At 45.8% G+C, this 22,799-nt stretch overlaps 1 protein-coding gene and 1 long non-coding RNA gene across 2 annotated transcripts in view; one reads left to right on the forward strand and one right to left on the reverse strand.

Moving 5' to 3' along the window:
- Positions 1 to 7,627: 7,627 nt before the first annotated feature.
- Positions 7,628 to 10,564, reverse strand: LOC309359622. The gene is made up of 3 exons (XR_014163864.1): positions 10,295 to 10,564; positions 9,670 to 10,137; positions 7,628 to 9,145 (listed from the first exon to the last, which is right to left on the reverse strand). It is a non-coding gene; the product is annotated as an uncharacterized lncRNA (long non-coding RNA).
- Positions 10,565 to 11,065: 501 nt separating this feature from the next.
- LOC309359523 (sodium/glucose cotransporter 1-like) overlaps positions 11,066 to 22,799 on the forward strand; it is a 36,203-nt gene continuing 24,469 nt past the window's right edge. Inside the window, exons 1-2 of the mRNA XM_081893341.1 lie at positions 11,066 to 11,229; positions 14,434 to 15,126. Coding sequence (XP_081749467.1) covers positions 14,998 to 15,126 — 129 coding nt within the window. The 5' untranslated portion in view covers positions 11,066 to 11,229; positions 14,434 to 14,997. The remainder of the gene's footprint in view (positions 11,230 to 14,433; positions 15,127 to 22,799) is intronic.

Genomic DNA, 22,799 nt, shown 5'->3' on the forward strand with positions numbered 1-22,799 from the left:
AGGGGGTTGGACTTCATGACTCTCTGGGTCCCTTGCAGCTCTACAATTCTGCGATTCATTCGCTGATTTATTTAGACAATTTATATACAGTGGTACCTGTATGGAAGTGAGAGCTGGACCATCAAGAAGGCTGATCGCCGAAGAATGGATGCTTTTGAATTCTGGTGCTGGAGGAGACTCTTGAGAGTCCCATGGACTGCAAGAAGATCAAACCTCTCTATTCTTAAGGAAATCAGCCCTGAGTGCTCACTGGAATGACAGATCGTGAAGCTGAGGCTCCAATACTTTGGCCACCTCATGAGAAGAGAAGAATCCCTGGGAAAGACCCTGATGTTGGGAAAGATGGAGGGCACAAGGAGAAGGAGACAACAGAGGACGAGATGGTTGGATAGTGTTCTTGAAGCTACCAGCATGAGTTTGACCAAACTGCGGGAGGCAGTGGAAGACAGGAATGCCTGGCGTGCTCTGGTCCATGGGGTCTCGAAGAGTCGGACACGACTAAACGACTAAACAACAACAACACCTGTCAGGAGTTCAGCCTACACTCAAGTGTACACCCGACTGGCATGTTTTCTTCTTCCTAGTTGATCATTCGGGAGCTTCAAAAGCTTTCTTTAGCCTGACCATAACAGCAACCGATGCCAACCGACACTGGCACACTTAGGGGTCTGCAGAGTTTGCGCACCTTGCGTGACAGACCTCAGCAACTCAGCATTTTGACCAATCTACTTTATTTACATATAAACACACACAGAGCACTGCAACATGGCTCCCTCTCTCTCTAGCAATAGTCCCGCAGCATAATAAAACAAAGGACAATAGTCCCACTTCACGGAACACAGTAACACAAACATCCTGTTTCTGTCACTCCCCACTCTGTCAAAACATATACCACCATGTGAAAGACAACAATCCTATGACTGCAATCATGGAGCAGGAATTCTAACAGTACCTTGGTTCTCAAACTTAACCCATTCCAGGAATCTGTTCGACTCCCGAAACCATTCGAAAACCAAGGTGTGGCTTCCAATTGGCTGCAGGAGCTTCCTGCACTCAATTGGAAGCTGCGGAAGCCGTGTCAGACATTCGGCTTCCAAAAAACCCTTACTTCTGGGTTTGCAGCATTCAGGAGCCGATTTGTTTGACAACTAAGCCGTTTGGGAACCAAGGTACCACTGTACTGCTTAACCATTTGTTTGAGGGAAGGGCTCTAAGTGTTTTACAAGTATCGTAAAAGATTACCAGTGAACGGCATTGTGGGGAGTGATATAAATAGAAAGGAATATAAGCTCTTTTTATATGCAACAACAGCAGCAATTACTGGCCCAAAAATGGAAGCAAGAAGAATTACTGAGGATTGAAGAATGGAGAATGAAGTTAATGGACTACGCAGAATTAGATAAACTAACAGGAAGGATTTGCAACCGGCGGGACCAGAAATTCACGGAAGACTGGAGTAAATTTATGGACTACTTGAAAAGTATTTGTGAAGATCAGACGACGTTTGTAGGTTTGCAAGAAGTTTTGTGAGGAGTATTATTGGAAGTATTGCAAAATTGGAGAAGGGGAAGGATGATTTGTTAAGAGATGTAAAGGCAATATAAAGTTGTTGTTGTTGTTGTTTAGTCGTTTAGTCGTGTCCGACTCTTCGTGACCCCCTGGACCAGAGCACGCCAGGCACTTCTGTCTTCCACTGCCTCCCGCAGTTTGGTCAGACTCATGTTTGTAGCTTCGAAGACACTATCCAACCATCTCGTCCTCTGTCGTCCCCTTCTCCTTGTGCCCTCCATCTTTCCCAACATCAGGGTCTTTTCCAGGGAGTCTTCTCTTCTCATGAGGTGGCCAAAGTATTGGAGCCTCAGCTTCACGATCTGTCCTTCCAGTGAGCCCTCAGGGCTGATTTCCTTCAGAAAATATAAAGTTAAGAAATGCATAAGAAGTGGTTAAAACGGTGGATCATCAGAGGTGCTGATGGAAGTCTAAAAAGATTGTATAAGTGATAAGTTTTGTGGTACATTTTATCATTTATATGTTAAAAACAATTAAAAAAAAGATTACCAGTGAAAATCAGACAATAGAAAATACATTACATATTTTAAAGCCCATCTGTTAAAAACGACACAGTCTGCTGCTGAATGGGACAGAGTCCTCCTGAGCATCAGAAAAGTCTGGCGCCAACAAGCAAGTGCTTAAAACACCCAACTGCTGGCACTTCCGGATGCACCCAATTCCTGGAATATTTTGGTTCCTTCAATCATTACCAACTGTTGGTCAAGGTGGAAAGCTGCCTGAACAGAATCGTTAACCATCCCAGGAGATCATTACATACAGTATCTGACACAACTAAAAAACAACCAGCCCAAATACACACACACAGAGATAAAACATATGAATCTCCCATTCATTTGAATGGGGCTGGTAGTCCAGTCTGTGTCCCGTGTTAATTAGTAATAGTCACTACAATTATCTGCAAACTGCAAACTATTTTCCCGGAATCCGTTCCCAGTAAGCCACTCATCCTATTCCAGTCTTCCCCAATGGCCTGGGTATTCCTGGGTCTGAGGGAAGCCGGTCTGTGCACACACTATACTAGGGTTCCCAAACTGTGGTCCGTGAACCTCATTCAGGTGTTCTGCAGTATGTCTGTAAAAATACAATTAAAAATCATAAATCTATCACAGTGCATTTTAACTAGAGCAACAGGCAGAAGGAAAAAAACACATTGAGTGGTCTGCCAAGACCCTCAAGTGATCCATGGGGGAAGAGGAACATTTGGGGGAATGTTGCCCTAGACCTTGAAAGCACATCCAAAGCATGTTCTTTCCTCAAAGAATTATGGGAACTGTAGTTTGTTAAGGGTTGTTTGGAATGGTGACTGTGAGGGAGGATAATTTTATCTTCCTTAGGCGTCTCTGATAGGACAGTATCCAGCTGAGAGTAATAATTTTCTTTAATGTCTTCATCGGCATCCAGTGTCGGTGCATAATAGTAGCCTGTTGGTTTTTGGTGAGTTTTATTCAAAGAGTTTGAGAGCCACTCATTAATGCAGGTAGGGACTTCTGACAGGAGCTTCACAAGATTGTTTTCGATAGTGAAGCCTACCCATGTATTCGACGTTCTTGTTCAGATAGACCTTTCAAGAAGAATGTGTAGCCTCCTTTTTCTTCCTTCAGTTGTCCCTTGCCTGCTCTTCGAGTCTCTTGAAGCACGGCAATATCGATATTAAAACGTCACAGCTCTCTTGCAATGATGGCAGTTCTGCGTTCAGGATGCTCGTTATCTGTGTTATCTGACAAAGTCATGGATACAGCTGCTGATCTGCTCAACTGCCTTGTTCCTTGAGTCAGAATGACTGAATCTGTATCCACCGCCCATGTGCCGGTTCATGACTAGGGGCTTCCAGATTTCATGGTCCTGCCCCTGTTATCATTTACCAGTCACCATGGGGCTTTGGGGGTTTGGGATGGGTTTTTGGAATACGCCTGTGCGTGAATTTGTTTTATGTGTGTAGATCAGTGCACGCTGACCAACGCACATTCTTTGCAGTAAGGCTCTGTTCTGATGGCATGAGTAGTCACGACGACTGGTAGATTCGTATCTGCTGCAGCCTTCATCCGCCTTCACAGCAGTTGCAACATACCACTTGTTACCATCCACCTGTTCAGCCGTTGAGGACTTCTTGGATCATCAGAGCCAGTGTGGTGTAGTGATTAAGAGCGCAGGCTCGTAATCTGGTGAACTGGGTTCGTGTCTCCGCTCCTCCACATGCTGGGTGACCTTGGGCGAGTCACACTTCTCTGAAGTCTCTCAGCCCCACTCACCTCACAGAGTGTTTGTTGTGGGGGAGGAAGGGAAAGGAGAAAGATAGCCACTTTGAGACTCCGTCGGGTAGTGATAAAGCAGAATATCGAATCCAAACTCCTCCTCCTCCTCCTCCTCCTCCTCCTCCTCCTCCTCCTCCTCCTCCTCCTCCTCCTCCTCCTCTTCTTCTTCTTCTTCTTCTTCTTCTTCTTCTTCTTCTTCTTCTTCTTCTTCTTCTTCTTCTTCATTCTTTGTCTAGTTCCTTCCCTTTGATTTTACCTGCTGGGAGTACGAGATTCCCGACAGCTTCGCTCACAAGGGTCATAGGAACATGCAAGCCTACTTACCACGACAAGGTGATGATCCAGCAAGTGAGGTTTCTGAATACCAGTGGCTGGTAACCATAGGAAGTAGAGAGGGCTCTACACACACACACACACATTTTCATGGTTTTTTTTAACATACCATTTCCTACAATCATTTAACATAACTTTCTATCGTATACAATATTTTAGACTTCCGTCAACAACTTCTAAAGATTTTCCGTTCTCTATTGCTTGTTCTGCATTTCTTAATTTCTCTGTTACTTTTAACTGTCTTTAACTAATAATTCTCATTGTAGTCTTTCTTGCAATGTTTCAAATAGTCCTCCTTACAAAACTTCTTGCAATCCTACTAGCGTAATCTGTTTATTACAGTTGCTTTTCAAATAGTTCAAATATTTACTCCAGTCTTCTAAGAATCTCTGATCCCACAGGTTTCAAATCCTTCCTGTTAATTTATCTAATTCGGCATAGTCCATTAATTTCATTTGCCATTCTTTTTTCGTCGGTAATTCTTCTTGCTTCCATTTTTGTGCCAATAATATTCTTGCTGCCCCATTGCATATAAAAACAACTTACAATCCTGTCTATCAATATCATCCCCTACACTGCCATGTAAAAATGCTTCTGGTTTTTTAATAAATGTATATTTCAACATCTTTTTCATCTCATTATATATCATTTCCCAGAAGTTTTTCGCTTTTTTACATTCCCACCACATATGATAAAAAGTTCCTTGCTTTTCTTTACATTTCATATATATATATATATATATATATATATATATATATATATATATATATATATATATATATATAATTTTTATTAGTTTTTTAACATATCATTTTCAACAGTAATTAAACATACTTCTACATCTTATTCAATTTGTTTAACTTCCATCAATCCTGTCTGAAAATTTTCCAATATAATCTCTTATATTGAATTCTTGGTTTCTTCCTCTGCCGGATATATCTTGAAACCATCTTCTGCCATTCTTTAAAAATTGCTGCCGCCTTGATTATTGGAATTGATTGAAATAAAAATAACATCTTTGGTAGCACATTCATTTTAACAACAGCAATCCTTCCCCAAAATGATAATTTCATCCTTCCCCATACTTCCAGTTCTCTTTTAATTCCGTTCCACACTGGAGTATAATTATTCTGAAAAAGATCTGTATTCTTTGACGTTAACCATATTCCTAAATATTTGATTTTTTTGACCACTTCTATATCAATCTGTTGCTACAACATATTCACCAAGTCTTGTTTCATATTTCAAACTATCATTTTAGTTTTCTTTTTGTTCAATTTAGAACCTGCTACGTGTCCGAATTGTTCAATCTCTTCTAGTACTTCCTTGGCACTGGTTAGTGGTTCTTCTATTGTTAATACCAAGTCATCCGCAAAGGCTTTATGTTCCTTCCGACCAATTGAAATTCCTTTTATTTTTTCATTTCTCCTTATTGTCCCTAGGAAGATTTCCAGTACTGATATGAATAGTAATGGTGATAATGGACACCCTTGTCTTGTCTTTCGTGATTTCAATATTTTCTGTCATTATGTTATTTACTATCGATTTTGCTTTTTGATCAGAACATATCACTTTTATTCCTTTTATAAATGATTGTCCAATGTCCATTAGTTCCAAATTCTTTATCATAAATTCCCAAGATATATTATCCCCTATTGGGGTGTCTGGTTGGCCCCTGTGAAAACAGGATCCTGAACTAGATGGGCCAATGTCGTGATCCGTCAGGGCTCTTCTTATGACCCCCTTCCCCATTGTGATGGCCTGGGATTCAGACTCAGAGGCTGAACCTGAGGAATGCCAGCTTGCACAGGATTCCCCGCCTCCAGAACCAGCTGAGCCAGTGCTCGGGCTTGAGCCTGAAGGGTCCTCACCTGTGCTGGATCCTCAGGTGCAGGCACCAGCTGAGTCTGCTCTGGCTCCTGAGGTGATGAAGGACCCATTGCCTGCAGGTGCTCCACTCTCAGCCCCGTCAGGGGAAGCTGAGGTTGCCTCTGGGTCCGGTAAACCCTCCAGCCTCTCCTGGGCTGCAGAGGCTCAGGGCAGAGAGGCAGAGGGAACTAAGTTCCCGCAGGAGGAGTGCTCGCCTCCAGGCCAGGAGAGGCGAGTCACCTGTGGACCGCGGCCGCCCTATGCCTCGGGGCAGATAAAAGCCAGCCAGCCCCAGTCCCAGGTTGCAGGAACAACATTGTTGGTAGCCTGTTCCTGCCTGCACCCTGTCCTGCTCTTCTGCCAGAGTTCCTGACCCCACCCGACTACCTGCCTTGGACCCAGTTTCAGCTTTGACGGACAGCCTCCATACCCCACCCTCGACCTCAGACTGGACTCGGATCTTGCCGCACAGTTAACCCTCAGGACCAGCACACCCATTCTCTCCTAGTCAACTCTCTGAATGGGTGGTGTGTACACCTTGCAGTTATCACTGGCACCTGTCGCCCCTCATGGCATGTACATGGGACTTGAAGCACCCCATGATGCCCAGCTTGCCGCTACTGACCCTGCAGCTATTGGCTGGGTGTATTTTGCATCTGTTGCTACTGCGATATCATTCGCCCTCCCCCTTAAAAATGGAGTCAGTGGAAGAGAAGCAAGTGCAGACGGAATGAACTGAATAAGCATCCTTCTGCACCTTGGCAGCCTCCAGCAGCCTTTGGACTACAATTCCCATCAGCCCCAGCAGTGTCCTGCCACTGTACTGGCTGGGGGCCAATGCGAGTTGGCAGGTCCAAAGGAACTGGTGGCTGCCAGGGTTGGGGATGGCTGGCATACAGGAATATGGCCAGTGCAGGGGAGAAACCACCATTTTTTAAAAAAATGGTGTTTAAACAAATACAGTGGTACCTCGGGTTACATACGCTTCAGGTTACATACACTTCAGGTTACAGACTCCGCCAACCCATAAATATTACCTCGGGTTAAGAACTTTGCTTCAGGATGAGAACAGAAATCGTGCTCCGGCGGCGCAGCAGCAGCAGCAGGAGGTCCCATTAGCTAAAGTGGTGCTTCAGGTTAAGAACAGTTTCAGGTTAAGAACGGACCTCCGGAATGAATTAAGTACTTAACCCGATGTACCACTGTACCAAAAAACCCCGAAACCATTAAGCACTTATCCAGCAATACATCTGATGGTGTTTGTTCTGTCCATTGCCTTTAGATGTAATCTTTTTTTTAAAAAGTATTTTTATTAGCAATTTCAATATAACAACTTATCAAAACATATCATATTCATTATTTTCCCCCTTTCCCCCCCAAACCCTTCCTGCCCTCCCCCAGAGACTTCCCTCAGCTCCTCTCTCTGATTTCTCAACACATATTATTTTCTGCATACTGTAAAATTGTCTATATCCTTATATTCTCTTTCTACTATGTTAGTGTTATGGAAAAATCTAGATGTGAGGCTGCTCAGTCACCCAGCTTGTCGGGCAGAGCCCACGGGTCCCTGCAGAATAACGGAGTCCAGCCACCAGCCAGAGCAAATTGCTGAAGATCCGAGTTTATCGCGCAACAGGTTCAAAAGGAGATTGAACCCAGAGGATGGGGTGACAAGGACTTTTAAAAATTTCCCACCATATCCCAGAATACAGTTCGTACAACATCATTGCTACATCACTGACATGTCACAAAAGGGGAGGGTTACACATGATTAGCATAGACTGATGTGTCAGGGCAACACACAAGTATAAGATTAGCATAGACAAATATGTCTTAAGTACCCACCACCCAAAAGTACAATAGAACTTCCTTTGCATGTCGGAGCCTAAGGCAAGTAAAGTGATGAGATCTGGCTTCCCTTGGCTAACAATGAGCCCAGCAATTGTCAACTCTGCGAACTTCCTGGAGTCCTTTTTCAAGGGGAAAATAGCTTTGGAATGGAGGAAACTGGCAAAGGAGTTGATTTTATATTATTTTTATAGCTAGGTAACTTCCCTGAGCTGTCAAGTTGAAAGGGTACATTCAGGTACAATATTTGTAACATTTAACAACCTGTAACTTCCGTAACAGTTAGCAATCAATAAATTTGTGTATGTTTATTCAAAACCTGCCAAAGAGTCCAATTCATTTTCTTGTTTTTTTGTTTAAGTAATTTGTAAAAAGTTCCCATTCTTCTTTAAAGTCACAGTCGTCCTTATCTCGCAGATTGTATGTCAATTTGGCCAGTTCTGCATAGTTCATCAATTTCTCTTGCCACTGTTCTTTTGTCGGGGTTTACTCATTCTTCCATCCTTGTACAATCAAGACTCTTGCGACTTTAGACATAATCTTAAACATTCAGTGTTCAAACATATTACTTAACATAACCTCTCCACTGAGCGGTTGATATAACAAGGTCTTGATTTGGGTCATTAACACAGTTAAAGAAAGGGGTCCACGTTTCTTGGAAGGTATCTCTTTTCATTCTGCCTTTAATTGCCCTTCTGTTGTCTGCTGAGATGCTCAGACAGTGCTGTATCCCATATATCATTTCCCCATACTTTTAGGGGTGTATTTCAGACTGGTTCTTCTGTGGTTGAGTTATCACTAATTGTGCTGTGGTCAGTAAGAAGCCTACTAGTTCTCTGTGGTGCAAGGTGGAGCCCAAGTCTATGTCTAAAGATAGTGGTGCTGAGGCTGGATTTGGAGAAAGAAGCTGGCTTGTAATTGTGGATATCATGGAGATTACTTTCCACAGCTTTCCAACATAAAGGGGAAAGGGAGGGATTAATCTTTGCTGGCTCAACTCGCATCCAGTGAAGAAGGCCTCCTGTAAGCAAGCAGAGATGGTTTAAAGGGGAGATGGTGATCCAGATACCCTCCTGTTATGTACTGAAGTTCTCACCCTGGGCCAGCAGGGGGATACTGTAGATAGTTTTCACTCAGGTCCACATATGCAAATAAGGGATTGAAAGTGACGTTCAGTGATTGGATAGTTACAGAAAGTGGTTACTGTTGCGTTGTAGTGGAGCTCTATATAAGCAGGCTGGCTGAACCCTTCAGTTCATTTCAGTTCTGGCCTGTGAATAAACAATAGCTGCTTGAAGAATCGCTGTGTCGTCTGATATGTTCACCCACAACTTAACACTTCCCATTAGGGATCTTTGTTTTGGTGGCTTATTTCTGATTCCCATACAATTCGGGGGCCTCCAACAGCCCCGGCTTCCTGATCTAATAGATAGCTTTTTATTAGGGAAGCAGCACTCTTCAGGTCATGAGCTGGCCTGTTGCACAAGCATTCAAACAAGCTAAGTGTGTGTAGTAGGCCCTCTCTCCTGCATTCCAAATGAAGCACAAAATAATGAGTCTCTTAATTTACTTTGTATTTCCTCTTTGGAAATTGCTTTCCTTCTGGGAAGCAGGTCAAAAACAGTGTGAATTCCCATGGCTTCCCAGGCCTTGAATTGTTGATACTTGTCTGTGTGTCTGAAAGCTGGGTGATCCAGGATAGGGACCAATGGCGAAGGGTTGAGGCCAGTGTTTCACTCCATGTTCTCCCCACCAACAGTACTGATCTTGCCAGTGGATTGTCTATTTTCCTTACCTGCTTTGAGGATAAACGTTGGCCCCTCATTGAAAACATGTGGAAGGGACAATCTCAAGTTGGACCCAATGGTCCTCTGTTCTTCCCCTGACCAACAGAATCAAAGATTTGATTTGTAAAGCAGCATAATATACTGTAACATTAAGTTAGGCATTCAGGCATGCTTGTTACTGTTGCAGATCACCAAAATGTTTGTGAGGGGCAGAGAGGGGAGTTTTATGTAGCTAATGGACTCCCATGCCCTCCAACGTTTCTCCGATGAAAATAGGGACATCCCATTCCACAATGATAATTTTACTATTTATACCCAACACATCTTACTGGGCTGCCCCAGCCGCTCTGGGCAGCTTCCAACATATACAATATAAACATAATAAAACATTAAACATTTTTTTAAAAACTTCTCCTTACAGGATTGCCTTCAGATGGCTTGGGGGTTGGATAACTCCATACCCTCCAACATTTCTCCTTTTTTAAAATACATTTTTAATTAGTTTTTAACATACCATTTCCAACTAATTAAACATACTTTTACATCTTATACAATTTTTTGGACTTCCATGAATCACATCTGAAAACTTTCCAATCTATTCACTTAATATACATTTCTTACTTTCACTATTACCTTTAAATTTCCTAATTAAAATCTCTCTCCTTTCTCTATTTTGCAATATTTCATATATTTCTCCTTACAAAACTTCCTGTAGTCCTACTAACATACGGTAATTTGTTGATTACAGTTGCTCTTCAAATAATTACCCTCCAACATTTCTCCAATGAAAATAGGGCATTCCTAACATACCCTCCAATATCTATCTAATGAAAATAGGGACATCCTAAGGAAAAGCGGGATGTTCCAGGATCAAATCAGAAAATGGGACGGCTTCTCTAAATCAGGGATAAATTATTAAGATAAAAGTAAAAATGGAAAGGATTTGCTGAAACAATTAATTGAATTAGAATACAAAAAAGGGAGGTGTGAGGAAGTCAGGGAAATAAGCAAATGAAAGATAAGATATGGAAAGATCGATTTGTTTTTAATTGTTTTTCTTTTTCTTTTTCTTTGTATTTTTGTATTTTCTGTTTTCTTTTTTTACTCATATTTTTGTAACTCTTTGAAACTTTAATAAATATTATTTCAAAAGAGAGAGAGAGAGAGAGTCTGGCCTCCTCTATCCAAGTTCCAAACCAGCTGTTGTCTGCATCCATAGCAGTGGCAAAGAGGCACCCCCCCGGGGGGGGGATTGCTTGGCAGCACCCTGTCCATGCACAGCCTTCACTTCCTGTTCTCTGACCAACTGCCTCTAACTGTCACCCCAAACACCCAGAGCTTCCAGCTGCTCCTTGATTGGCTGTCTATCTCTCTTGGAGGGCAGAATCACAGCATCCTGGAAACATTCTTCCTACTCTCAGGCCTTGGGGGTCCTCCAGTTGCTTCCTGTGAGGTGACAGCAGATAGAGCCATCGGTGGCCAATTTAGCCAGAGAGACTCTGCAGGCTCCAAGTCTGTGAGCCTTAATCACGATTTTAAAAGGAAGTGTCAACTTGAAAGATCAGCAGGTCAGCGAATCCTTCCACACCAAATGTTAGTTTTGTGGTAGGAGTGGAAAGCTTTGGTTTTGTGGATTTGTCCAGAGAGATAAAACAATCAATTTTAATCTGAGATAAAGGCAGGAATCTTATTGTCAGGAATGTGTTGGTACCGAGACCGTATTGTAATGCTGTTTGTTGCCAAATGGCCAGGAAAACCCAGTATCTTGTATCTTTAACAGCAGCTTCTCAAAAAACAAAACAAAGCAGAAAAAACACCCCACATCTCATCTCCTTAGCTGCAACAATCTGCAGCTAAGGAGATGTGAAGATAAACACTCTTATCCAATGATGTCTGCATGTCCAGCTGAGGCTCCAATACTTTGGCCACCTCATGAGAAGAGAAAACTCCCTGGAAGAGACCCTGATGTTGGGGAAGATGGAGGGCACAAGGAGAAGGGGACGACAGAGGACAAGATGGTTGGATAGTGTTTTCGAGGTTACCAGCATGAGTTTGGCCAAACTGCGGGAGGCAGTGGAGGACAGAGGTGCCTGGCGTTCTCTGGTCCATGGGGTCACGAAGAGTCGGACACGACTAAACAACTAAACAACAACAGGGTTGCCAACTGTTTTCCTCTGACCATGCTCTTGTGCCTTTGGCAGCTGTACCATTAAGCCAGCAGAAGACTTTCTGTCAGGCATAGAGCTAGATTTAGTGGTGGGAGTAGCTTCACTGGCTTGATCCTTCGCTGCTCTGCAGCCTTTTAAAGGCACTGGAGCCCTGTCAAGAAAAAAAGTTGGCAACCCTTGTTCCAGTGGAAGAGTATTGGATGTAAACAAAAAACCCAAACCCTCTGTCTTTTTGGGTGGTGTGAATGAACAAAATGAACGGGGCTGGCATTTTGAAGCAAAACATCAATCAGTGCCCCCTGCCCAGCCCAGCCCCAAATCAAGGTGCCACAGTACCCAGGGTCAGTACAGTTATTTTGCCATCTGAGAAAAATTATTCCACAAGGGCCCCTCCCACTCCCTGGCAGTAAAATTGCAATAATAAAAAATTCAGTTAATGCAATAATTATGCATTAAGTGACTGGTGATTTGCTTCCTGGCCCAAATCAGCTGTCTGAGGAGGCTTTCACACCTCCCTAAGGGTAGGGCCGGGATGCGGGTGGTGCTGTGGGTTAAACCACAGAGCCTAGGACTTGCTGATCAGAAGGTTGGCAGTTCGAATCCCTGCGATGGGATGAGCTCCCGTTGCTCGGTCCCTGCTCCTGCCAACCTAGCAGTTCAAAAGCACGTCAAAGTGCAAGTAGATAAATAGGCACCACTCTGGCGGGAAGGTAAACGGTGTTTCCGTGCGCTGCTCTGGTTCGCCAGAAGCGGCTTAGTCATGCTGGCCACATGACCCGGAAGCTGTACGCCGGCTCCCTAGGCCAATAAAGCGAGATGAGTGCCGCAACTCCAGAGTCGGTCACGACTGGACCTAATGGTCAGGGGTCCCTTTACCCTTTACCTTTAAGGGTAGAGCCAACTCTACCAACACACTATACATTTAAAACGAATCCCAGGAACTGTAGTTTGCAAAGTGTGCTGGGAAATGTAGTTCTGCGGGGAATTCCTTGAGGAAAGCTGGGCGCTTTAAACACAAGGTTCTTGTGCAGAGTGCATACCACAAGCAAAGACTTCTTCTCAAAGCACCATCCTGCGCATATTTACTCAGACGTAAGGGTGTGCTGAGAGGCACTTATTGCTCATGTGTTTGGGGTTACAGTCTTGGTGAAATGGGGGGGATTTTTCTGCATTTGGCATTCTGTTGTTAATCCAGCTGCTTCCCTGTTCAGCTGCCAGCTCAAATGTACGCTGGCCAAGGTAAGCAGTCCTTGGTAAGAACATCCAAAAGAATGGGGAAAACTTTTCCCCAAAACTAGCAGGGAGGAGAAAAAGCCTGTGCAATAGTAGCTAGACACGTTTTCTTTCCAATTCATAAATCTGCACAACAAAGTCTCCTCCCTGGCAGGTGAGTCATTGAAGGATTTATTTCTGTAACTCTTTTTATTAAGAAAAACAACCACCGCAGTTCTCCTCACCCCCTTTCAATTTCACACTTCAGACCTGGAAAGTGTCTCATTTAAAACAGACATAATCTATTAGATACGTCACAACCATTTCAATTCGTTTGCATGTGGGCTTCGTGTACAAGACCTACTTAAAACACATCAAGGCTGTTGTTTTTCTCAGTTTGGATCGAAGCTGGTTTGGGGAGTAAATGCATCAACACACAGAGTTTCTGAAGAAACAACAGATTTGGATTAGTGCGGATCATGCCCTGTTTTCTCTGCTTCTCAAACCAGCAGTGAGAGAATGCTGGATGCAGAGTGGATGAGAGTGTGGACACAGCAGCAGCATGGGTTTTAGAATGGGTTATTTCCTAGGAATTGTTTCAAAGCCCCCTGTAGAGCCACAGACCTTTGACTCTCCCCCCCCTCCTTCTGCCATGTGTTGCATCTAAGATGTGGCTCCCATAATCCCTTGCAAGGGCCGCAGAGGATTCTGGGGCACAACTCTTGGGTCTTGCTTCCCATTTAAGACTTTTCATGCCCCCACAAATCATGGGAGCATTTGTGTATCTATCTTGCATATTCACCACCACAAATTTTTGTGGTTTATTGGCAAACTTTATCCCTCTCCTATCTCAGACTTTTGAGAAGAATCAGTTTGGGAGTTTTGTCTGGAGTTCAAGGAACAGGGCAGGGCAAATTTGGGGCATCAAAAGTTTTTCCAAGTTGGTGAAGGACATGCTAAGTCAGGCAATTGGTCCATCTAGTTCAGCATTGTCTGCACTGATGGGCAGAATTTAGGGTTTCTGGTAGGGAGTCTCTCCTTGCTCTACCTGGAGAGGCCATTGGGGATTGAACCTGTGGCCTTCTGAATGCCAAGCAGATGCTTAGCCATTGAGCTAAGGCCCTTGGCAATACTGAGCCACACAATTGGTCCATCTAACTCAGCGTTGTCTATGCTAACTGGCAGGCAGCATCTGTCCAGGGTCCAGGCAGGGAGTTTCCCCCCAGCCCTACCTGGAGATGTCAGGAGTTGACCTTGGCACCTTCTGCATGCCAAGCAGATGTTCTGACTCCTTCCCACTTTGTACGTGTTGCACTCTGTGGCTCTCTCCTTAGAGGAATCAATTAACATGTCTTTCTCTTCTTTTTTCCTTCTTCCCTTGGGTGGTGCCAGGGTCTAGTCTCTCCTCCAGCTGGGAGCCATGAAGACTGATGGCACGTCACAGCAGGAATGCCACACCTAACATCCTGGGGTGTCCCCAAAGCTCACAACCCTCCTTCTCCCCCTCTCCCGAATTCTGGGCGATTAGTGAGCACTTCTGCACCAGGGTCGGACCAGTCAGTCTGGAAGAACTGCTTCAGGCTGGGCTCTGGGTTCCTTGAGCAGGACTGGAGTCAAATCCCTCCTTCTTCCGCTGTCTCCTGCCAAACCACCTGCTCCAGGGCTACAAAAGCCTTAAGCACCTCTTGCTGCAGGACCCAGGAAGACAGGGCTTGCTCCTGGCAGCCTTTAGAGAGGAGAGAAGCAGCCACCCTTGGTGATCATGCCAGGACGGAGCCACGCCTGTTAGAAGGACTTCAGGCATCCCAAGGAGAGAGGGAGCAGAGATCTCGGTTACACATTAGACATCGTGGAAGCCCAGGGAGACCCACGCAAGCTTATCATTAACTTGGCGGCGCTGCCAGGTGATATAAAGCCAAGAGCAAGAGAAGGGCAAGAGGCACCCAAAGCGGCAGGATGGCAACCGCACCGACAACCGCGGCCATGACCACGGCAGCCCCGGAGGAGGGGCTGGCCATCAACAACCCTGCAGACATCTCTGTCATTGTCCTTTACTTCTTGATAGTGCTGGCGGTGGGAATATGGGTAGGTCTCGTTGACTTTTCTCACGTGCGTTTTATTTGGTCATCCGACCTCTTGCTTAAGAGACCTCAGAGGAAGGAGAGCCCACAACCTCCTGAGTTTCTACTGCGTTTGCAATTATATGCCACCTTTTCCTCCAATGAGCTCAAGAGGGTGTCCCACGGCTCTCCCTCTCCTCATTTTGTCCTCACAACAACTCTGTGAGGGAGGTTAGGCCAAGAGGCAGTGTCCGGCCCTCAAGGTCGGCTTCATGGCCAAGTGGGGATTCGAACCCTGCTCTCCCAGGTCCTACTCTGACACTCTAACCACGACACCACACAGGTGTAGTGCCACCAGCATCATTGCAGGACACCAGGAATCTCTGGGGCAGAAAGTGGAAGGTGGGAAGAAATTGCTTTTTTGTTTGGTTTTTTTGGAGGGGTGGATTTGACCTGTAAAATTAAAGGTGCTTCAAGGTTGCCACCTTGCATTCCTGGCAGGTGCTTCCGGATAGGTGCTTATTATGGAGTGGGTCTACATCATGGGTAGGCAAACTAAGGTCCAGGGCCCGGATGCGGCCCAATCGCCTTCTCAATCCGGCCCACAGATGGTCCGGGAATCAGTGTTTTTACATGAGTAGAATGTGTCCTTTTATTTAAAATGCATCTCTGGGTTATTTGTGGGGCCTGCCCGGTGTTTTTACATAAGTAGAATGTGTGCTTTTATCTAAAGTGCTTTTATTTTAAATTTGTGGGGCATAGGAATTTGTTCATTTTTTTCCAAAATATAGTCCGGCCCCTTACAAGGTCTGAGGGACAGTGGACCAGCCCCCTGCTGAAAAAGTTTGCTGACCCCTGGTCTACATCGACCTCAGAATACCAGCCTGTGTTTCACATCCCTTTAAACCAGATTTTCCTTTTCTGGAGCAAACCTGATAAGTTTAAAAAACAAGTCTATGCTTTGTCACCAAGGTGTGTGTATGAAATCTCCTCTCCCTGCTTGTAGGGTTAACCCCTTCCTCGCAGGGCAAGAGGTCAGGGTTGCCCGAGGCGGGGATGAAGGAAATGGAGCCAGCAGAAAGTGGCTCAGGGCCCAAATGTCTGAGAGAGGCCTCAGGAAAGAGCAGGGAGGGTGAGATGGGAGGCTGAGGACAGCGATAGGAACAGATGCAGGCAAGGGAGGCTGGTCAGAAGCGGCAATGCCAGCTCTTGGAAGCCACAGGAGAGGAGAGGGCTCCTGTTCTCAGGCTCTGCTTTTGGGCTTTCCAGAGACACTTGTTTATTGCATTTAAATCCCACCTTCTTCTCCAAGGAGCAGTAGGTGGCAGGTATGATTCTTTCCTCATTCAATCCCCTGGTTGGCAGGTTAGACAGAGGCTGCGACCGGCCCCCCAAGGTCACACTCAGTGAGCCTCGCGGCTGAATGGGAAGATTTGAACTCTGGTTTCCCAGCTCCTAGTCTGACGCTCTAACCACTACACCACACTGCCTCTCACATTGGCATCTGGCTGGCCACTGTGAGAACAGGATGCTGGCCTGACCCAGCAGCCTTTTCTTCTTCCCAAATGGGGCACTGCCCCACTAGCCTCCTCCTGTCCTTAGCCAGCCGCCCCCCCCCCCAGAACTGCCTGCCTCCTTCCTTACACCCAGGCTACAGCCTGTCAGTTTCCTCCTCTTCCTCAGCCTCAGTCTCAGAGTTGCCCTTTGTAGAGGAGGGAGGAGGAGGAGGAATCCTAGCATTGTAGAGTTGGAAGGGACCCCGAGGGTCATCTTGTCTAATCCCCTGCAATGCAGGAATCCCAACACACAGTTTGAAACCATACCAGACTCGGCTTAGCTTTGCAAATGTGCTAGCAGTTTTATTGCTGCACCCTTCAGCTTAGGAAGAGAATGGGGCAAGACAAGAAGGAGCTGGTTTTGCTTCTGCTGCCAGCCTCCTGTGCCCTAGCAGTCCAAAGGGATACACCAGCCGCCACTCGATAGAGCGATGTTGTTTGGAGGTGATGGAAGAGAGCAGCCTGGCCTGGTCCGAGCTCCCAGGAAGGCTGTGGGTGCGCAGCGTTTTTAAACTTTCTGGCCGTTTGGAATCTGCACCCGAGGGAGAAGCAGCAAGTGTGATCTGTCCCAAGGTTCTGCACAAAGAGGTGCCCTGATACCTTTGCTGCCCTCCAGAGACTGCAGCATGCAGCGGTAGCTCCCTGGCAGTGCATGCGCTTGGGCTTGGGTAGCTCAGCTGAACCCATTCAAAGTTTTCCCTAGCTAGGGCAAATGGAAGCATGTCTGCAGCCTAGGTTTGAGTGCTTCAGGGTGGCTGAGAGGTGTCACAGCCAAGGTGGGGGGAGGGGGAAAGGTGACTAGATGAGCTTTTTATGGCAGCAGAAAGAGCGACAAAAAGGGGAACAGCTTGATTTTTGCCACAAAGGGTGCTGCTGCTGACTCCTTATTGCAGGCTCCTTATCCCCAATGCTTGTGGCTATTTTAGCAGAGATACAACAGGCACTCTGCACATGTTCAGCAGCGACACTCACCTTGATTACTTATTCACGGCGTGTGTGGATGATAAATGGAAGCTAGCGCCACAGGCGCTACAGAACAGATGTATAACTTTGCAATCAATTAATGTATTTGAACAGCCGCTCCCTCTCCCCAGAGAGCTGTACTTCAGGGAGAACGATGAGCAGAGAGTTGACATCACCTTCCCAAACTAAAATTATCAGGATTCTTTGCTGGTGGTATTAAACTGATACTCATTTATAATGTTGATGAATGGTGTATAGCAAGCTTTCAAGGACTGGGCAAATTCCCTTTTTTTGCAGGGGATGGGAGGACCAGCTCCTGACTGTTATATGCAGTGAAGGGCCATTATTTCCCTGAGGACTTTCCTCCTTTTATCCTCACAACAACCTGTGAAGTAGGTTAGGCTGAGAAGGAAGTTCCTGGCCCAAGGCCACACTCAGTGAGCTTCATGCCCAAGAGGGGATTTGAACCCTGTTCTCTCCCTGGTCTTAATGCAGCACTTTAACTGCACTGCCTCTCAAAGTAGGGTTGCCAACGCTTTTCCTGCCTCTGCTCTTGTCCCTGGCAGAAGGGTTTATCATTTTTCTCCTTGCCCGATGCACAGAAAACCTTCCATTCTTATGATTTGCAAATTAATAATAATATCACACCCTTGCACTGAAAAGTTCCCAGAGCAGCTGTGTAATAATGCAGCAGGTGATCCCTTTCCTGGGCTGTAGAGAAATGAAAAGAGCTTCACCTGTGAAACGTCTGTCTGATGGGCAACCCTTATAAAGTTTCAGAAGCAGAACCAGTGGAAGGAGGTGCAGGAGCCAAGTTGACTTGATGACTGGCTCCCCAGGACCTGCGTGGGGCACGTCAGGGTGTCTGATTCTGGCAGTGTGTGGCAATGGCTTCCAGGGTCCTTGTGCTTTCTGAACTCTTTCCGAGCTGTGCAGAAGTCCAGAAGAGCCTCAAAGAGCCCAGGACTCCCCTCTCTGAAGCAACCTTCTCTAGTCTGGAGTACCTTCAGATGTTTTGGACTACAATTCCCATCAGCCTTAGCATCCCATGGCTATCCAGGAGTTGTTTTTCAAAGCATCTGGGCAAGGCTGCTCTTAAGGAAGATGAGCAGGTGTCAGGAGGGATGGGCTAAAAACCCGAGGAGGGTTTTGAATACGAAACCATTGAGAAAACTGCAAGGCAAGACTGTGCTTGCTGGCTTGATTTTGTCTGAGGTCAAAGAGAGTCTCATTGTACCAGGAAGCCAGGGTGCCTGTTCCCTGGCTGCCCCCACTCCACACTTAACATCTACCTGGTTATGCAGATGCCAGTGTGAGAGTAGGCTTCTTGCATTCCAAAGCAGGAACAGGCAGAACATGCGGGTCAAGTTATATATATATATATATCTATATATATATATATATATATATCACCAGGAAATACAGAGTGCTAGAAAATCCCATTGCTCTTGCAAGGGGAATGGCTTGCCTTTTCCCTCTCTTCCAGAAACCATGAGGTCTAGAGGCATGCTTGCTCTTTTTAAAATGAAGAGAGGAGGAGGTAGTTGCTTCTGAGAGCCACATTTCACAACTCGGATCCAGCTGTTGCACAGGCTAGTGATTTATTTGGGTGTGTACTGCGTTGTGTTTGCTGGTTTCTAGGACACGTATGGTGCTGTGGTCTAAACCACTGAGCCTCTTGGGCTTGCTGATCAGAAGGTCGGCGGTTCAAATCCCTGTGATGGGGTGAGTTTCTGCGCGCTCTAGCTTTTGTCACTGTGTTCCGTTGTGCCAGAAGTGGTTTAGTCCTGCTGGCCACAGGACCCGGAAAACTGTTGGTGGACAAACGCCAGCTCCCTCAGCCTGAAAGTGAGAGGAGCGTAACAACCCCATAGTTGCCTTTGACTGGACTTAACCATCCAGGGGCCCTTTACCTTTTTACCTTGCTGGTTTCTGTGGACACACAACGGCCATGCCACAATTGTATGAGGAGCAGGAGCAGCAAAAACAGTCTTTCTGCTTGGTTGCTTTCTCTTTCTGGGAGGTGAACACCGATTCTCGTCTCCCATTTGCAGGGCAGAATGAGAGATGGGCTCAAGGCATGCTACGGGCCTGCCCAGGTGGGGCAGGGCACCCTATGCCCAAGAGCCACAGCGAACACCAGGCTAGGTAGACCAGTTGCTCAGAATCTGTTGAAGGCATTTTCCTATGTGCATGGGCAAATGCCAACAGTCCCCTGAGGAATTTTGTGAAGATGTAGATGCATAAACACACTCACACATACACACACGTTTGTAACAAATATTATTATTTATTGAATTATTGCTAGAATGTATGCCCTGTCCTTCCAGGGCACCAAACAGACACACTATTTAAAAGCAAAAACAGTCTGAAACACTGAAAGCATTCTAAAAACAATTACAATTAAGAACATCTCAAAGCAGTTTCAGTTCAAATGTAACATAGTTTGTTCTCCACTTTGGGGGCACGAAGCCATGACCATCATTTACGCCGGTGTTTCCCAAACTTGGGTCTCCAGCTGTTTTTGGACTACAATTCCCATCATCCCTGACCACTGGTCCTCCTAGCTAGGGATGATGGGAGTTGTAGTCCAAAAACAGCTGGGAAGTTTGGGGAACCTCCTGGTTTAGGTGATCGTCAATGTTCCTTGGCGGATCTCTGAGTTTTGAGACATTTCAAGGCCATCCAACAAACACATCTCTGGTCCGTAGGAAGGGCCATAATGTAGATTAAATGACATTTTTTATTTTAAAAATGATGCAAGACATGGCCTTCCCGGAGTAGCCCCTTCCCTGCCCATATGACTATGCATTGTAAGGGGTTAGGCTAGATGACCCATGGGCCCCTTCCAACGCTTCAATTCTATGACTATGCCATGCCCTATAGTTCATGGTGGGTGTAAACTGAGAGACTGCCGTGCCAACCTCTGCCAGCCTGGTGGTGCCCTCCAGATTCTTTGGACCACAACTCTCTCCAGTCCCAGCCAACATGGGGAAACGGCGCTGGGTCTGAGCTCACCTATGTTGGCTGATGGCAGCTTTAGTCCAAAGCACTTGGAGGGAGCCCCGCCAGGCCCCGGTGACGACTGCCCAGCCAGCGGCAGTTCTGTATGACACTTGGGTTGGGCAGCCGTGGAGGGTGGTGCCAGGAGGCACTGCCAGTCTGGACAAGCCTCAGGTGGCACGTTGCCCACGGACGACGTTCTCATTCATTTACCCCCATCATGGTTTCATTGGGAAAGGCTTGGCGAAAGGCCTGTTGGCCACCAAAACAATGGTGAGCCTTGATTGCGCCTAATAAATCTGTGCCACGAATGAACATGAATATAATCGCTGTCAAGCTGCCTGCAGTGCTTCCGGGATGGTGCTGCATAAACAGCAGCTCGGGGATGCCAGTTTGTTTGTTTGGTGAAGCATCAGATGGACAACTGAATGCCAGGCTTTCTCCTTCCGGATCTGACTCCATTCCGAATCCTGCTCCCAACATTTCTGTTCCATTGTTCATGGGAGCAGTGCTTTTTTTCTGGGGTGGGGGGACGCGGGAGTACGCATACCCCTAAACATTTTGTGAATCTTTGTACTTTTCTCCATGTACACTGGTACCTCGGGTTAAGAACTTAATTTGTTCTGGAGGTCCATTCTTAACCTGAAACTGTTCTTAACCTGAAGCACCACTTTAGCTAATGGGGCCTCCCACTGCCGCTACACCTCCGCTGTGCGATTTCTGTTCTAATCCTGAAGCAAAGTTTTTAACCTGAGGCACTATTTCTGGGTTAGCGGAGTCTGTAACCTGAAGTGTCTGTAACCTGAAGCGTCTGTAACCCGAAATACCATTGTTACTGTGTTTATTTCCCACGATTTGAACTATAAAATGGTGATTTTCTTGAGTCAAAATGAGAGTACCCCTAAATATTTTTTTTACGAAAAAATCACTGCATTGGAGGTCTTTTGCAAGCCATTTCTGGGATGTGTCTCATGGGCTTAACACTTGGAACTCCAGAGAGATTATGAGGATAACCTGATAGTTTTATTTCTGGCAGGCTTAAGACAGAATCAACTTTTCGCGATGGATTTGTACCCGCTGGGTCAATAGTCCAAGCAGGCCCAATGAAATCAGGGGACAAGTTAAGGTCAAGGGGTTGCAGCCAACTGATGTTACTCCAGAGCAGACCTATTGAAATTAGGGGACCTAGATCGATCACATCCATTAATTTCAACAGGCATGCCCTGAGCATCACCAATATTGGACACAGCTCATAATCGACATAGGAGCCAATGTGGTTTAAGGGTTAGAGTGTTGGACTGTGACCTGGAAAACGGGTTCAAATCCACACTCAGTCATGTTTTCTGGGCCTGTTGTTGCCTCTTTCAGCCTAGCCTATCTCACAGGGTTGCTGTGAGGACAAGATGGGGAGGAGGGGAGCCTTGAGCTCTTTGGAAGAAAACGTGGTCCATAAACAAAATAAGCAATGTTCTGTCAATGTTTTGATGCTCACTGACGTCAATGGATTTAAATTAGAATTAGGGTTCCTTAAACCCACTGATCTGAATGTGACCACTCACTGGAGATCATCCTTTGGCCAGATGTCCTTTTCAATATATTATTAATTTATTACATTTATACCCTGACCTTCCTCCAAAAGAAGCCCAGGGCAGAAAACAATACGTGAGAAAGCAATTTTAAAAAACACCTTAAAGCCAATTCTAGTATAGAGGTGGACTGGGAAAGATCTCCACTTAAAAGACTGATTGGAAGAGGAAAGTCTTTGGCAGGCACCAAAAAGACAACAGGGGAGGCGCCTGTCTAATATCCATGGGGAAGAGAGTTCCAAAGGATAGGTGCCACCACACAAAAGGCTCCGTTCCTACATTGTGCAGAAGAGACCTTCCGATAAGATGGTCTCTGTGGGAGGCCCTCTCCTTGACTGGATATGTAAGGGGTGAGACGATCGTTCAGGCATCCTGGTTCCACCTTGTTCTGGGCTTTATACACCAGAACCAGCACCTTGAATTTAGTAGGTTAATGTGTTGGTGATATCCTGCCCCAGTGAGCTGCTACATTTTGCAGTATCTGCCACTTCCAGACAACCTCAAGGGCAGCCCCGCAAAGAGCACATTTCAGTAGTGAGCTTATCAATGCATGGGGGATAGTGGTCAGGCTATATTATATGGTTGGTAAC

Source organism: Podarcis melisellensis, assembly GCF_964234715.1.
Source record: "Podarcis melisellensis genome assembly, chromosome: 16".
NCBI classification, from domain to species: domain Eukaryota; kingdom Metazoa; phylum Chordata; class Lepidosauria; order Squamata; family Lacertidae; genus Podarcis; species Podarcis melisellensis.